The 17701-nt window shown below is 43.7% G+C and overlaps 1 protein-coding gene across 5 annotated transcripts in view; it reads right to left on the bottom strand.

The window, feature by feature from the left end:
* Positions 1–409: 409 nt before the first annotated feature.
* Positions 410–17701, bottom strand: part of LOC138769910 (carnitine O-palmitoyltransferase 1, liver isoform-like) — a 43734-nt gene continuing 26442 nt past the window's right edge. For 3 of the 5 annotated variants that reach the window (XM_069948644.1, XM_069948643.1, XM_069948646.1), the window contains exons 10-19: positions 13182–13377; positions 12297–12485; positions 11889–11994; positions 11190–11306; positions 10564–10728; positions 9056–9190; positions 8043–8195; positions 7832–7945; positions 5975–6067; positions 410–4210 (exon numbers count right to left, since the gene is read on the bottom strand). In XM_069948644.1, coding sequence (XP_069804745.1) covers positions 4133–4210; positions 5975–6067; positions 7832–7945; positions 8043–8195; positions 9056–9190; positions 10564–10728; positions 11190–11306; positions 11889–11994; positions 12297–12485; positions 13182–13377 — 1346 coding nt within the window. In that variant the 3' untranslated portion in view covers positions 410–4132. Of the gene's footprint in view, positions 4211–5974; positions 6068–7831; positions 7946–8042; positions 8196–9055; positions 9191–10563; positions 10729–11189; positions 11307–11888; positions 11995–12296; positions 12486–13181; positions 13378–17183; positions 17269–17701 lie in introns of all 5 variants that reach the window. The other 2 variants (XR_011359347.1, XM_069948645.1) reach the window with 2 other exon arrangements.

Below are 17701 nucleotides of genomic sequence, written 5' to 3'. Positions count from 1 at the left end.
AGGTGACTTATCCAGGTTGCAGAAGTTCAAACTTCATCGTGCCCTGCTGACAGTTTATTATGGGAGTTGTAGTTTTGCAGGATGTGGTTCTTCAGACTGCAGCACTACAACCCCCATCGTTTCCAACTGGCAGTTCATGATGAGAGTTGTAGTTTTTCAGCTGGAGAGTCAAAGATTGGAAAACAATGATTAGACAATGACACAGTACAGTCCATTATTTATAGGGGGCAGTAGTGCAGTACATGAGGTGGAGGCAGTGACAGTGCATTAGAACATGGTGGCACATTAGAGTAATTGGATATAACGTTAGATATGATTTTGCCTGATCGGGTGAGATGGGGGGCCCCAAGCTAAAATTTTGCACCAGGGCCCATCAGCCATTAGCTACGCCCCTGATAGACAGCACACATTACACTTTAAACATAGGCTTTTTATTGCCCTCAAGTCCTTCCCAAATTGAAATTGCATTGATAATGGCAAAAGAACAAAAATATACAAAGTTTTTTTTTCTTAACAAGAACAATAAATGCAAGTAACACCGAAAAGCAAATTGTATGTAATAAAAAAAAAAGCGTATTAATATATAAAGGAACAATGTTGGACTCATGCAAAAGCCTTTCCATAGGTCGCTCTGATGTGCAAATATAGAACTGTATGACATGTAATATTGTCACTGTAATGTTGTCCTATATAAAATGACAGCGATTTAGTTAGTGACGCCACACTATGTAGATGGCAGTACTGGAGATTATATGAGGTTTTCCTACAATATATATATATATAGCCCTCAATGAATACAACTAAAACTGAGCCTGTAATAAAGCCTCTGACCTCTCCCTGCAAGACTCCAGACCCGCACAGGACAACACAATGAGAATTTTTTGGGATATAGTCAGGAAGTAACGTTCCTTTAAAAACAGTGGATATGCCTGAAATACCTTAACTGTGGGGGGCATGTCTGTTCCTGGTGTAGAGGATGACAGTACACAGGCCTTCACTCCCCATTGTATATGCTCGCACATATTTATCCACTGCTCCCATAGATTATAAAGGAGAAGGACATACATGCTCTCGCCTTCTCTGACGGGGACGTAGATCGGGGTCTGAGAAAATTTGCACCAATCAGATTTATGGCATATACAACTTGTTTCCTTATTGTATTGATGGGTATCACAGCAGTCTCCTCAGTGGTGTCACCAACGAAATGACGGACTAACTTATGTCCTTATTGGACAATAGGCCCCACTAGTGAAATGATAGCTGATCCCTTACCGATATCACTTGTGAACTTATAGGAATCTGCTTACTGGTGTCACTAGAGAAATCGCAGAAGCCTCTTCACTGGTGTCACTAGAGAAATCGCAGCAGCCTCTTCACTGGTGTCACTAGCAGAACGGCGGGCTAGCTTCCCCTTGGTATCATTTGTGGAATGATAGGCCTTACTAGTATCAAGCTGATTTCTCCTTGGTGTCAATAGTGAAATGATAGGTCTCACTGGTATCACTAGTGAAATGATGGGCCTCACTGGTATCACTGGTGAAATAATAGGCTGTCCTCTCGTTGCTGTCACTGGTGATGTAATAGGCCTCACTGGTATCACTGGTGATGTAATAGGCCTCACTAGTGTCACTAGTGAAATGATAGGCCGTCCCTTCACCGGAGTCACTAGTGAAATTACTGGCTGCACAGTCACTGGTGTCACTACACAGATGTCATTGCACTGGATTGCACTGGCTCAGGACATAGAATATATGTATACACTCTATATAGGATAAGAATCTAAATGATGTAAGTGCGAAACAAGAAATCATGTACAACAAAGTCTATATAACAGATCAAGAAGGAAGCAAAAAGATCAAAGCTCAAGTAAAATGAACAATAAAAATGAGGTAAAATTAAACCCAAGAATCAGCAGTGGAAATGATAGGAAACAAGCCGGCCTCAAGTGTGGATTTACCCCCCCAAATTAATACAACACAGCAATAAAAAAAGGTTTTCACCCGTTTTGGCTTTGCCAAGTCTGAATCATTTTGCAATCCTTTGCAATTGCAGATTATTCTCAGATACGTGACCTCACCCCAACCCTTAGACATTGTGCACGGAATGTGCAAGAGATCAACCACTGTGCATCTTATGAGAACCTGGTGTTGATTCAAAGACTTACCCTGTAGGTGTACTGGCCATGGACCCCGGTGATCTGCTTCATTGTAACACCTCTAAACCTATAAAATAACCATACAGCATTGCATAGATCCGTATAATCATGCCTGCTCTTTATACCGATAGAGGCCATCAATGTACAATACCCATCATTCAGGTGATTGTCCAAAATCCAGTTTTATCTTCGCATGAGTGTGTGGGTCGCAAAAGACAGGAACCTGGATATCTCAGTTATGGGGTCATGTAGATAATGCCATCATCTTGGAGGAACAGAGGAGGGATCTACTGGCCCGTATCTAGTCAGAAAGTTTACCTTTTTGGTTTTGCCTGAAAGTTCACACACATGACATATATACTCTGTGTACTTTCTTATATATAAACCACTATTATAGTATCTAGTGATTTGGGGAAAGTGAATTCCCAGCTATTTAACGTGAAAAGTGCTTTGATTGTGTCTTTTTGTTATTCTCTTACTATAAAGATCCCCTACGATCCCGTAAATATAAGTAGGAGGTTTGGTGTAGGCCTATAATCACAGTTTTAGCTCAGATCTCCATTCTGTCCATTATCCTAAATGTTTCTGTTAGACTTATACATTTCTGTATCCTCCCTTTAAATAAGGCAAATAGCATTGGAATCAGTGGCTCTAACAGCAACATATCTCAATTTAGTAAACTACCACAAAGCTATGACAAAATTTAAAGGGGAATTCCATCTTACACGACTCAATGACATGGGGTCTGCGAGCTGGGAACAATTTCGTAAAGGGGTATTCATGTCAGCAAGTTATCCACAGAATAGGTAATATCTAGTAGGTTGGTAGGGGTCTGACTGCAGGGAGTCCCGCCAATCCTGAGGCCACAGGTATACTGAGCATACTACTGAACAGAGCTCACTGAGCATCCACTCCATTTATTCTCTATGGGGCTTCCATTACTGAGCACAGAACTGGGCAATGGTCGAAAGTCCCATAAAGAATGAATGGAGTGCTCTGACTGAACAGGATCCTATAGTACCCAACCCAAAGTCAGGGGAGCTATGGCTGGGCTTGGCACGATATGGAATGTAAAATGTCTCCATATTATGACGAAGGACGAATTACCTCTAATGGCGAATCCTCAATACAGCGCTACTTCAATAACACCATTCATTTAGTGGTCCTGTATTGTGTATGTGCTAGTAGGAGCCACTGAAACGAACGCTACCATCATGGGAGGGCTATCTCTGAGCTAATAGAAGCATACCGAGAACCGATACAGATAAATAGCCCATAAACCAACACCCATGTGAACTTCTGTGTAACAGATGAAAGTCCCCTTTAAGTTTAGCAGAAGAGTCTGCATAAATAGATTAGAAAACAAAGACTGGTCATGTGAACTGAATAATGGCACAAAAACAATAAAAAAAAAAAACCATGAAACGCAGATCAAACACTCCTGTAAAGTTACTACAACGATAAAGCAAGCCAAGAATATAACTTATGAAAAATAACCAACCTAGAGGTATGTACGGTGAAACCCAGGAAAGTAAACGGTTATAGCCGGAGGTGGAATGGTTCACATGTGCAAGGTAAAAAAAAAACAAAAAAAAAACGATTGCATTGCTGTGCGGCACACTTCACTATAAGCAATAAGAACTTAGACAGAACATATAAGGCACCAGCTCACACATGGGACTTGTCCAGTCTCTAGCACCCCACATTGCACTTCATACAATAAGCCGTCAGCCATAGGACTGTATCAGGTAGGCCTTCCTCGTCCCCAGAGATCCCTGCACCGGACAGGCCCTTGCTGCCATGATTGTACTGCATGTAAGGCAGCTCACCGTCTGCTGAGTTATTGTATGTCTTTGTGGCTGTAAAATAACGCAATGGTCCCTGTATTTGGCAGCAATTTGTTGATGCTTATTTTTTTCTTGCTCCTTGAGGGGTTACTTGAAAGATGTTTGAAAGACTGGCGAGAGAGGAAATATTTTATATCTTCTCCAGCTTGAACAGGCTCAGAATATCGAGCAGGGCTTGTCGAATGTGTCTGCCAAAACGGTGGGAATCCTGCAGAGAGGGAAAATGGGCGGATTAATGCGAGGGTGACAGCACTCAGAGTACACAGGGCATGGGATTGTAACCAGGTTATAATGCAAATCAGTGTAGAGGACTCATAGGGAGCAGGACACTGAGCTGAAGGCTGGATTCGCATCTCATTTAGTGCCATAGGCCGGTGGTATACACTTTTATACTTTAAAAATGTATACTACAATGCATTACTGGCACTTCTGATATGTCACACAGACATGTAAAACGTTTTGGTCAGTTGTTCCCATCCCCACAAATAGCCAGAAAGAAGCGCGCATCTAAGTGCTTCTCTCCCTGGTCACCCCATGTGGCTGCAAAAGACCGGCTCCTTAGACTTATAGAATCCGTCGAATGCGGGTCTAAACAACCAGGCCCTGACTTATCAAAACTTTTGACACGCTTTCTTACATTTGTTTCCCTGCTTATGATGGTCCTGAAAAGTGAAGACTACCAAGTGTTTTTTATCCTTTTTTCAGCTATCAGTTTTTCTTTCCTCCCAAAAAAACTAATGTAAGGCACAGAACTGATGTAAACCTAGCCTTATGCAATATTCTGCGTAGAAGACAATGCTAAATTGTGGCACACAATGGAATTCCTTATCCAACAGTGGAATTTATAGAATATGTAGTATATAATATCTACCTGTAAAAGTAAAAACATTTCCTAAAGAAAATGCAAAATTAAAGGGATTCTCCAGAACTAAACAATATATGGCCCAACCTTAAAGCGTACCTGTCATGACGGCCACTGCCGGATCAGCGTTGAATTCCTCTCTTCATCCGGAAGTTCAAGTCTCTATGGCTACGAACCACTCTGTGATGGAAATAAACGTGACTTCCATTCTGATCCAACTGAGGTTTCATGCATTTCTGGCATGGTGTGGTTCATAGCCACGGAGACACAAACTTCCAGATGAAGGGAGGAGTTCACAGCTGATCTGGCAGTGGCCGCTATGACAGACACACTTTACACAGTCACATGGAAGGTTGGTGTATGTTCTTGGTCATGGAAAGTGCTCTAGTGGTTTAGTGACTGTCCTGGTAAATCCCTTCAACTGACAACATTGTCACTAATAAATCAGTTTGCTCTTGTATTTGGCTTTTGGCTTTACGATCCGAGCTGTCACTTAGGAAGTGTGGGTGTGCTGAGATTATTGGGGAAGTAGGGGCTATCAGAGAGATTGTCTGACAACCGAGCAACTGGTGGGCTGCTGTGACAACAGGAAAACTGCAACAAGGTGGGAGGTTTGGGGGATACCTGATGTGACTACTGGGGGATTTAATATTTACATCTAGATGGATGGAAGGTGCATGGTTATAACTACTAGGAAGTTCTATTATGAATACTGGGAGGAGAAAAGGGTATGAAATTATCCTCAAGTGATGTGTAACACGAGGCAGATCACACAGCTGCAATGCGTTTACTGGACCTTTTATTTCCCAGTGTACATCAATCCTTATAGAGTGGCATTGCTGGCTCCTAGAAATGGCCAGTACATATACTGTAAAGTGTTTTTTTTTCTTTTGACAACTTCCTATTTCCCCAGTGAGTGTGCGGATCCTGAGGTGTGTATACTAATAACAGGGTGGAGCTGGTGACTGCTAACATGAAAGACTCTCAGAGAAAATACCAAGTGCTAATATGCTAGCAACAGACGTGATGGTAAAGCAGGCTATATAACACAACTATGTGGGCTGATTCAGGAGGAGGATTCTCTCTCTGGCAGAGAGTCAAGTAACTCACTGTCTCGTGGCTGGAGAATTTGCAGGACACATGGAAGTTGATAAGATTTTCACCAACAATAATGTAGGAGACCCCGTATCCATCATCGGCCACCTGTAAAAACAGGAAACGGACTGAGAGACAAGAACACTACAGGCATTGTATTAGGAATACACATGAAGGGGATACCAGAGCCTGTAAAACATTGAGGACATGCAATCACCGACAAAAACGCTATTGGTATTTACTACAAGAGTAGTACGAGCCGCAAAAAGGCCCCATCGGCACAAGGACAAATCGCACTGTTTCTGCTATCAACTCCACTACTCATTTACATCTAAAAGAAAACCTGTACCCATGACAGATCTAATAATATAAGGATATTAGTGAGATCTTCAGAAACCCTCAAAGAGACAGAATGGAGCGCAGTAAATATGCGCCAGCCTCCATTTATTGGGGTACAATTTTCCTCAAATCTTGTGATCAGCAATCGGACCCTCATTCATCAGCATGCTATCCCATGTTCTGGGGCTAGGGGATAATTTTCTCAGTTCAGAATACCCCCTTAATAAAGATACATTACTGAGTACACTCATAGCCACTACACAGCTCCCCATGAAGCACAAAGGATGCACTTCCAGTCACATACTCCATGTTTTTCTTAGAAGCTCTGTGATACAGTAGACTCCTGTTTCTGAGTTGTGGAGTGTATGTTATATGCTCGATTTTACAGCTACAGACTGGATTATGGGACAAACAATGTGACTTCACATAACCTGTGCTTTCTTTTCATTCACAATTAATAACAGGATAAAGCATGAGAAGGCAAACCAAAGACATCAGAGTCAGCAGGCATCCCCTGTCCCCCTTTTAGGAGCAGATGTCAGGAAAAAGAAGGACCAGGCTGCTGGATTTCAATGCGTTTCATCCCTTTGTTTTCAGACAAGATAAACCACAATCAGAGGTCTCTGGCAGCGGCTTGCTTCCTTTTCACGTTCAGAACACATGCACGTTCTGCCAAGCCAAGTGTGCACGTGTTTAGGAAAGTCAGGAGGAACAGCTTTCTGTAGTGTACGACCAGCTAAATATCAGGTAGAAGTAACGTTATATGTTACGGCCGGTTAGCATGAATACACATTTGTCACTAGCAGCTACTGGGTGTAACAAGAGTGACAAATAGACCCCTGGCTCCGCAATTGATTGGTCCAAAGCAGACAGGGTTTATCCCAGGGCGGTTGCAGCGGACAATGTCGCTAGGGTATTTGCCAACATTCAGTTGGAGGAAGATCTCCCCCACTCCATCCTGTCATTGGACGCAATGAAAGCCTTCGACAGGGTGGAGTGGGGCTCTCCGTGGAGTACCCTTGAGGAGTTTGGCCTGGGGGATACTTTTATTTCTTGGGTTAAGAATTTTTAAAACTGAAAAATGGAATTGAACAGATTATAAATTTTGTCAATGAGATGGTGTTTATGATGTAAGAAGTATGTGATAGTTTCTATTAATTTCGAAATAAAGATTTTTCCTATTTAAAAAAAAAAAAAAAAAAGTATCCATAAAAGTAACATTGTTGTGTCAGAAAAATAAATTAATAAAGCTCGAAGATTTTTACAAATAGACCCTTTGTCTGCCTGCAGCTACTTCGGCTGGGCGCACATTCACACTTCTTGTGACACATGTAGCTGCATTAATACCAAGACTACCCTGTACTGTTTTGTGTATGCATGCTAGTCAGTCTCCCTTTAAATACTGGACACAAGGGAGATGGAAAGCTTCTGTAAATGCATGTCCTCCTGCGCTCGTATAAATGACAGCAATGCTTTATAAGGACCAAACAGATGATGAACGAGCCTTTGCATCATTTACATCTTGTTACTTACAGGTCCAAAGCCACCGCCACATGAGACGTATTCTGGGTGATTGACTAAGTCGAATAGCTCCACTTGCTGAATAGGAGTCTGGCTGGTGGAGAGGCGCCAGGGCTCAGAGAGAACCTAGAAAAAGAAAGACAGCAACATTACAGGTTACTAACTGGGCTCTATATAAGATATAGTCAGGGGCAGGTGGTTTCCTTTTCTCAGTATTATATACCTCTCTCAGGAAAGGGGAGTCCACTCCAAGGTATTTAGACACTACATAGAGACAGAAGAGATGCCGATCGATCCCAGCCCCGGTCATCGCATTTCTGTACAGCAACTGATGCTTCTCCGCAGCTGCTCTAAAAAGTTTCAGTCTCTCTTCATTCTGTCAGCAGGAAAGGGGTATAGTTACTGATCTACTCCATCTACATTAATAGCAAAAACTGCTACAAGATGAATAGCAGTGTCTTCTGTACTGACGTGATCTAAACACATTTGGGGTAAGACAATGGCATAATGGCAGCATAAAGAAAATGAACATGTCATGTTTATCTCCATTCTAGAATAAAAGCAACCCTTTAAGGAGCCATGACGTACCTGGTAAGGGGTACAGAGGGTACTAAGTAGGTACAGAGCCATGAGCCCTCTTAGTACCAAGCCACTCCCAGGTGCTATCAGAGATCCTCCGTGTCAGCTAATTAACCCTTTAAATGCTGCTGTCAAAACTGACAGCGGCATTTAAATGGCTTTTAAATGCCATCCATGGGAGTGAAAATAACATTGATCAATGCAGTATGTAGGTACTGCATTGATAGCTATGAGCAATCATGGCATTGCTCATAGAAGTCCCTTGGTAGGCGCTACAAATGAATGTAAAAAAAAAAGTGTTTTAATATATATCATAATCCCTAATAAAAGTTTAAATCTTCCCTGGTCTCTAAGCATATTTTATGGAAAATACAATTGATGTTTCAAAAACTGAGAACCCATATGGGTTTGTTGGTTAAATAATTCAAATGCTATAGCCTTAAAAACATGAGGAAGAAAAAGCAAAAGTGCAAAAATGAAAATTGGTCTAGTTACTAAGGGATTAAGATTATGGACCATGTTTTTCCATACCAGTCTAGTCTTATGGTTCATGTTGGGTAAACAGAGACTTATGGATAAGTTTTGTGCTGGAAGCAGTGTATACTTGAAATGGATATTACAAACATAATATTAATTCAGCCTTATTTATCTGCTCACTGTTTTTGAGGGCTCCATCATGGCTTTGACGAAGTTTGAGGACTCTTGAGTACACGAACGCACAGTTTCTGTTCTTCCTTCTCTAAAAAGTCTTGTCATGGAAGCTTCATATGTTAGGCAGAATTTTCCTTTATCCTTAAAAGAAAAAAAAATGGCTGAAGGGTACAAACTATGATTATGTCATTGTGAATAGTGCGGTACTACCAGGGTCAGCACTGCAGGTCAATATGACTAGTGGGGTACCACCGGGGTCAGCACTGCAGGCCATTGTGACTAGTGGGGTAGCACAGGGGTCAGTATTAGAGGCTATTGTGAATAGTGGGAGTGGGGTACTACAGGAGTCCTCACTGGAGGTCACTGTGACAAGTGAGGCAGCACAGGAGACATCAATGGATGTCAATGTGACTAGTAAGGTACCACAGGGGTCAGTATTAGAGGAGGTCACTGTGAGTAGTGGGGTACCACAGAGGTCAGTATTAGAGAGGTCACTGTGACTAGTGGGGTACCACAGGGGTCACTATTAGAGGAGGTCACTGTGAGTAGTGGGGTACCACAGGGGTCAGTATTAGAGGAGGTCATTGTGACTAGTGGGGTACCACAGGCATCAGTATTAGAGGTCATGGTAAATAGTGGGAGTGGGGTACCACAGGAGTCATCACTGGAGGTCATTGTGGCTAGTGGGGTACCACAGGGGTCAGCACTGGAGGTCATTGTGACTAGTAGGGCACCACAGGGGTCAACACTAGAGGTCATTGTGACTAGTTTGGGACCACAGGAGTCAGTTTTAAGCTCTAATCTCTGTAAGCTATTTCTTAATGATCTTGTAGTTCTACCATTGTACAAATCACTAGTAAGCCCGCACATAGAATACAGCACCAGTGTACAAGAAAGAGAGAGAGGGTTCACAGACAGCCAATAAATAGAAAGGGGGGACTATAGTACCCAGAAAGATTACCACAATTGGGGTTAGAAAAAAAAAGACCCCTGAGGGGTCTAAATATATCATGGAGCAGTACATAAAACTCTGCCATGACCTAGTTATACCCAGGATTGTATCTATAACAAGGGGGAATCATCTAAACGAAAAAAAGGGGGATTCTTTACTGTAAGAGTAGTGAGACTAATGTGGAATAATATTAAAGGTTATATTAATCGATTCTGAAGAAGGGTCAGTGATCGGGGGATTTATTCTGGTTGCCAGATTTGGAGCCAAGAAGGGATTTTTCTCCCTATGTAACTATGTAAAATCTTATCTACTTGCCTGCCAACAAATTCTTTGTAGAATTGCACCTGTGCAAATCTAAAGGTATAATCGGCAGAAATTCCATCCCATGTCTATCCATATCTTAACTATTAGGCTTTAAGCTGCACACCAATGCATTATGGGACTATAGCTGCAATGGCTGGCAGTAATTTTCCAACATATGTGAAGGTGAAATCTGAAAATATTTCATAAACCAACAACAAAAAACAAGACGTCAGCATGATGGAAATCCTCGGAGCCTCACCCTATAGTGTGCCAACTGCAGAGCAATCTGGATGAAAGCGTCAGGGCTGGTCTTACACTTCTTTATTAAACCTTTGCCAAAGTCTTTGAAGGGAAAAGTGTGAAAATCAACATCGTCTGCTATAGCTTGGGCGACTTTTAGTGAACTGTGGATGATTTCTTGGCACTGTTAGAGAAAGGAAAATCGTAAGAATAACATCCTCACATAACATTGAGGGTAAAAGGAGAAGAGGTGGGAAGCAGGCAACATACAATGGAATGGATGAACTTGTATATATCTACAGCCATAGCAGATGCTATGGAGCTTAGAGACTAGGGGCCCATTCAGGTGCATGAATGTAGTGAGTTCTCTCAATGAATTAAAGAGTACCTGTCAATAAAAATAACTTTGGACATGTCATCAGGCATGTCAAAATTTATTGATCGCATCGGGTATCCGATCAGGAGATACAACCAGGGAGTGGATTGCAATGCCACCGCGCTCTCTCCCAGGCTATATCTACTGACCAGAGCGGGTGTCAGTGAGACCCCCTGCGATCAATAACTTATTTTTAATGACAGGTACTCTAACACATTGGAAAAGATTCCTCAAATGTATGTCTATTGCAACCATCAAACCAGACCCACCTCATTGGGAATTTCCCATTGTAATCTCTGTGGTAACAGCAATGTGGCATCTGCTTGCCCCTTGCAGTGACCTTCATCGTTGTACCCAAGCTGAAAGCAATCTGTGGCCAGCATTGCCTGGGAGGAAAAGAAAGGGGGCAATAAAGTGATAAAGTTAGATATTATCATAGATTGAATCTAGATGTTAGATGTTATTATAAGATCGAATACAGTGCAGTAAGTGTATTATTCATATTAACTGCAGAACACGCTTTATCCAAGGTACTGTGGACTTTATCCAAGGTAAGTGGAAGATTTACTACAAACATTTCTGCGGAGAAGTATCTCTAGTACATCTGCTACTTGGTTTGTTCCTTTATGGCCACTAGGTGGCACTGACCTTTTACCATATGTGTTGCTTTATGATCTGACTACTGTAAGATACTCTTCCTTTAGTCCAGGGGTGCACAACCTGTGGCTGTTGCAGAATTACAATTCCCATCATGCCTGGACAGCCAAGAAGATCCAGGCATGATGGCAATTGTAGTTCTGCAATAGCTGGAGAGCGGCAGGTTGTGCAACACAGTTTTTTTCTATGAAAAATGTCACAGGGTTGGTTGCTGTTAACATGTGTCCTAATGAAACTGCTGTAATTACTGAGGGGGGCAGGAAACAATAGTAACCCGGGGCTTATGGTTTTTACCCTTCTTCTGCTCTTACCTCCCACATATGTCCGATGATGGGTGCATCTGCCCATGAATGCTCAGCGTTCAATCCCACTTTTCCATTTTGGAATATCACAAAGGAAAACGACTTATCAAACCATCTAGGTAACAGAACAGAAGAGATGTAAGTCAGTCCCTTACAGACAAAGATTTTAGAGAGCACTGAAGGGGTGTATAGAAGTTGCCAGGTTTGGTTCATATGTTAAAGCCCCAAAAGCTTAATGGTGTTAACACCGGAGATATACAGATGGCTGAGGATATATGCATGTGGCACATGGAATTTTATCTGCTAGGTGTGAGTATCCACATGATATACTTCACATCAGTGTCCTTTATCCACAGCCCAGGAGAGCAGAACTGGAGAGGGAATTATTCCAACAGACAAGAGAACCATCTTTCTGACCTGTCATAGCATTTCCCATGTAGGAGAGATTTGGCATAGGCATCCAAGGAGTTCACTGGGTCTTCTGTGCGCAGTCCCTGCTCACTGTCATCTAAGGTGACAAAGAAAGCAGCTCTCTCTACAACATCCAGAGACTGCAGGTTCTTCCCGCTGCGGAAGTAAGACCTGCGAGCTCGGGCCCAAGTGGTCCTTAAAGAAAGGAAGAATCAATGTAATCAGAACATGACAATAAAAGAGGTAACACATAAAATACACAGAATGATATTAAAAGGGAAACCTAGAAGCATCTAACCTGCTGATATGTCCTTACAGCACACAGGGAGCGGAGGATGAAGGTAAGTTTCTAACCTTTATCCCCGGTGCCTGGTCAGTCCGTGCTCTGGGGGCGGTAAACCTCCACCCAGTGCCCCAAAATGCCTAAAATCCCAGCACAGAGTAAGAAGGTAAGAAACTTACTGTCATCCTTAGTGGCTTTATCAGCAGGTTGCTCCAGATCATCCTAAACTGGTCCGGTTAGGACAGGTCCTGTCCGATGATATCCTAACATTGTGTTCACAAGCTGGTGGCTCGGTGGTGCCTGGCCTGTACCCCCAGCTTTTAAAAGCTGCAGATACTCTTGTGCTCTAGCGGCACCAGACATATCATAGTGTAATTTTAACACCCAACCCTATCACTGAGCAAGTGTCATATCACTTGGTGGATAGTGTATCTTTAATAGGCTTTATTGGTTATGATGTACTCTCAGCCCCAAGTATGTGGGGGTAATGTAACGTGGGTCCAGGTATATTCAGGTATATATTGTACCAGAATAATCACTGTCTAGCACAGACACATCTCTCCTTGTCCTCAGCCACACCGTTCCTCCAATGGAGCCCAGCCTCTCACCTCTCTCCAGCAGTCAGAGCCGCTAGCTTCTCTTCTCCCACTTGTGGGGGGCTTGTGTCATCCAGAATATGCTGAAACTGGATCTCTAGTTCTTTGGGGTTCAGGAGGCGTCCACTATGGTAAACCCAGACCCTGAAGAAGCGCCCTTTGTGGTACACCACAATGTGTTTACTGTCCGAAAAATGCTGGATGGTATCTGGCCATAGAATATAGGTATGGTTAAAACCTCATAGGACACCATAACACATAAAATCTCTATCTATTATGTTATCAGAATGAAACGGAAAAGAAGTGACTTCCCTTTAATTCCTGTCATATATGGTACTCCCTACTATAAAGTTCAGGATGGGGCATAAATGTCCCAGTTTAGTTTTTCCAAGTGCTGCACGTACATTAGTATAGCAGGTCACAACTCTATGTGGAGCTACAACGTGGCACCACTAGACTGGGTTCACACTATGTTTTTGTGTATATTTAAGATATATGTTTTATGCTGTTGAAGTGGATAAAAATGTTTAGGTTAAACAAGAGGTGGGGAACCTTCGGCCCTCCAGCTGTTGCAAAACTACAATTCCCATCATGCCTGGACAGCCAAAGCTTCATGATGGGAGTTGTATTTCTGCAACAGCTGGCGGTCTTGACGGTCGCCATCCATGTGGTAAACAGATGCTGCTGTATGCCACACAGCAGGATCCTTTCTCCATTGACTTACATAATAAAGAAATCAGATATGACACCAATAAAAGTGGGAAGAGTCACCAGCCTGCGTTCAGATTCCCATACATTAGGTACACCTTTTGTAGGGAGCATAAAACAATGGCAGAGTGGTGTTACCTTGTCTAACCACAATGTAAGCTGCTTCTTTCCAAGCTACAAGACATTCCTATGACTAGGGAAGAGTATGAGGGGATTACACTGGATTTAGATGAGGAGCCCCCAGAGTGGGCACAACAGCCCCATCTCTAAAGGAAGAAGCCATCCAAAAAATACATGTGTTGCTGTGGCTCTATGCAGTAAGACTACAGTGTCATGGAGTTGTATGTAATCTGTGGGAAAATCTCTGCATTCTCACAAATCTTGGGGGACTTTAGTGTTTTTCCCTATGGAGAAAGCTGCAAGTGATGTTGTTTTTCCACATAAACATTAAAGCGTAACTGTCATGGTTTTTTTTTATTGCAGAAATCAGTAGTATAAGCGATTTTAAGAAACTCTGTAATAGGTTTCATCAGCCAAAAAAAGCCTCCTTCTGTACTCAAGAAGCAATTTCCCAGCCTCCCCCCCTGACTTCTTATCTGTGCATTATCAGGCAAATCCGTCTTCATTACAGAGAAGCCAGTGAAGACGGGCTCTGCTCTCTCCATTGTAAGCCTATGAAGGGGGGAGGGGCTGAGGGAGATGAGGGAGCAGGAAGAGGTGACATGAAGGTCAGCTGTTTGTAGACTCTCTGGGCAGCTAAGACGCTGGATTCAGGTGTCAGAAAGGTCAGTGCTTATCTATGAACTTACTGAGAGAAGATTGCAGGGTGTTGTGCTGTGCAGGACTGCTCCGTGCTCAGTCACTCCTCACAGCCCCTCCCCTCTCCATAGCCACATAATGGACACAGAAATCCTGCTTCTTCTGATGTGAGGGGGGAGGCTGGGAGATTGCTTTTTCAGTCCAGAAGAAAACTCTTTTAGTACATAAAACCTATTACAGAGTTTCTTAAAATCGCTTGTACTGTTGATATTTAATGTTTTCAGAAAAATGACCCTGAAATGACAGTTACGCTTTAAAGTCAAGTGTAAGTTGTGCTAACATTTGACAGCACAGTACTGGGTACGAAGGGGGCACATTACTGTACTGGACACTGGGGGGGGGGCATTACTGGATACAGAGGGGCCACATTACTGGATACAGAGGTGGGGGATATACTGGATGGGGGGAATTACTAAATACACAGGGGCCACATTACTGGATACGGAGGTGGGGGATATACTGGAAGGGGGGGCATTACTAAATACACAGGGGCCACATTACTGGATACGGAGGTGATGGATATACTGGATGGGGGGGGGGAGGCATTACTAAATACACAGGGGCCGCATTACTGGATACAGAGGTGGGGGATATACTGGATGGGGGGGAGCATTACTAAATACACAGGGGCCACATTACTGGATACGGAGGTGGGGGATATTACTGGATATGGGGAGGGGGGCACATTACTGGATACGAGAGTGGCACATTACTGGATACGGGGGTGGGGGATACATTATAGGATATAGGGGGTGGGGCATTGCTGAATACAGAGGTTTGATAAGGGCCCATGTTAGACAATATGGGGCCGAAACCCGTTGCAATAAAGAGTATATGTTTACTATGCCATCTACCTCTGGATGATCCCTGGTTGCACCGTTGTGTGCAAATCTGAATACTCCTGCGCTTATTATACCTGGTTTGGATTCGACTCTTGGTCCTGTAATCGGCTGATTACAAATCTGAATACAGAGGCGCCACATTATTGGACACGGAGGTGGGGGATATACTGGATGGGGGGGCATTACTAAATACACAGGTGCCACATTACTGGATACGGAGGTGGGGGATATTACTGGATACGGGGAGGGGGGCACATTACTGGATACGGGGGGGGGGGCACATTACTGGATACGGGGGGGGGGGGATATTACTGGATACGGGGGTGGGGGATATTACTGGATACATAGGGGGCACATTACTGGATACAGGGAGGCACATTACTGGATACAGGGGGGCACATTACTGGATGCGGGGGAGGGCACATTACTGGATGCAGAGGGGGGCACATTACTGGATGCAGGGGGGGGCACATTACTGGATACGGGTGGGGCACATTACTGGATATGGGGTCGGGGGATATTACTGGATACATAGGGGGGGCACATTACTGGATACAGGGGGGCACATTACTAAATACAGGAGGGGGGGCACATTACTGGATATGGGGGGCACATTACTGGATGCGGGGGGGGCACATTACTGGATACAGGGGGGGGGCACATTACTGGATATGGGGGGCACATTACTGGACATGGGGGGCACATTACTGGATGCGGGGGGGGCACATTACTGGATACGGGGGTGGGGGATATTACTGGATACATAGGGGGGCACATTACTGGATACAGGGGGGCAAATTACTAAATACGGGAGGGGGGGGGGCATATTACTGGATATGGGGGGCACATTACCGGATGCGGGGGGGGGCACATTACTGGATACGGGGGCGGGGGATTTTACTGGATACATAGGGGGGCACATTACTGGATATTGGGGGCACATTACTGGATACGGGGGGGGGGGGGGGGGGGCACATTACTGAATACTGGGGGAGCACATTACTGAATAAAGGGGGAGCACATTACTGGATAAGGACGGGGGGGCACATTACTGGCTACAGGGGGGCACATTACTAAATACGGGAGGGGGAGCACATTACTGGATATGGGGGGCACATTACTGGATGCGGGGGGGGCACATTATTGGATACGGGGGGGGCACATTACTGGCTAAGGACGGGGGGGCACATTACTGGCTACAGGGGGGCGTTATTAATGGCTACATGGGTCATTATTACTGGATAAAGGCAACAGGAAGCATCCCCATTACTGGGGAAGGGGGAATCAATAATGGCTACAGGGGGGTGTTATATGTTGAGAAGGGGGCATTATCACTGGGACATACAGGTTTATCATAATGTTATTGGGGGGGGGCACATGATCTAGTGCCAAAGGTTGGCCTTATTACAATTATAAATGATCACTTCCATGAGGATACATCCTATCTGTACAAGTTACATGGCTTTACAAGGCTGAGAAACACTGCCCTATGCCCTGTTGGGAGAGGCTTATTACCAATCTTAATCACTTTCTTCCAGATATCAAAGGAATGAGATGTGCTGGAAAGTCCTGTCAAAGCCGCCTGAAGCTTTTTTTTTTCTATGATTAGTTAAAGATTTTTAGAAATGCACAAGATTGTTCCTACCTGTCTCTATTCCAGGGATACGTGCTGTGTTAAACATGCGCTCGTACTGAGCGGAACACATGGGCAAACAATCTTGGATCATCAGCTGTATGAGAGCGGAAACAGGAGCCACACACCAACGGGCACAGGAAAAGAGAGAAGACAACGTACCAGAGGATGGGGGTGGGGAGGAGGAGCGCATATAAATTACAAGAAAATTGTCAGAGGAAAAAAAAAGTGATTGCATGAAGTTTAGGTAGGATTGGATTTTGTGTATAGGTAGGTGAATGGTTAGTAGAGGAGAACAACATAAAAAGTGGAAGAAGGGGGGGGGGGAGAAGAAGACAGAGAGAACCATAATCAATAGACGTTTGACAACCATAGAAAGATTATTATTGCTGAAACAACCTGTCTATGTTAATCCCAGCACGAGCTCACACATGCAAAGATAAAGTAAGGCGAACCCTCACCGGGCCTGGAGCTCAGGCTGGTAGTATAATGGACACTAGGTTTTGCAGGACACATTTGGAGCCTGTATT

The sequence above is a fragment of the Dendropsophus ebraccatus genome, chromosome 12 (genome assembly GCF_027789765.1).
Source record: "Dendropsophus ebraccatus isolate aDenEbr1 chromosome 12, aDenEbr1.pat, whole genome shotgun sequence".
NCBI lineage: Eukaryota > Metazoa > Chordata > Amphibia > Anura > Hylidae > Dendropsophus > Dendropsophus ebraccatus.
This window is presented reverse-complemented; position numbering and strand designations above follow the sequence as displayed.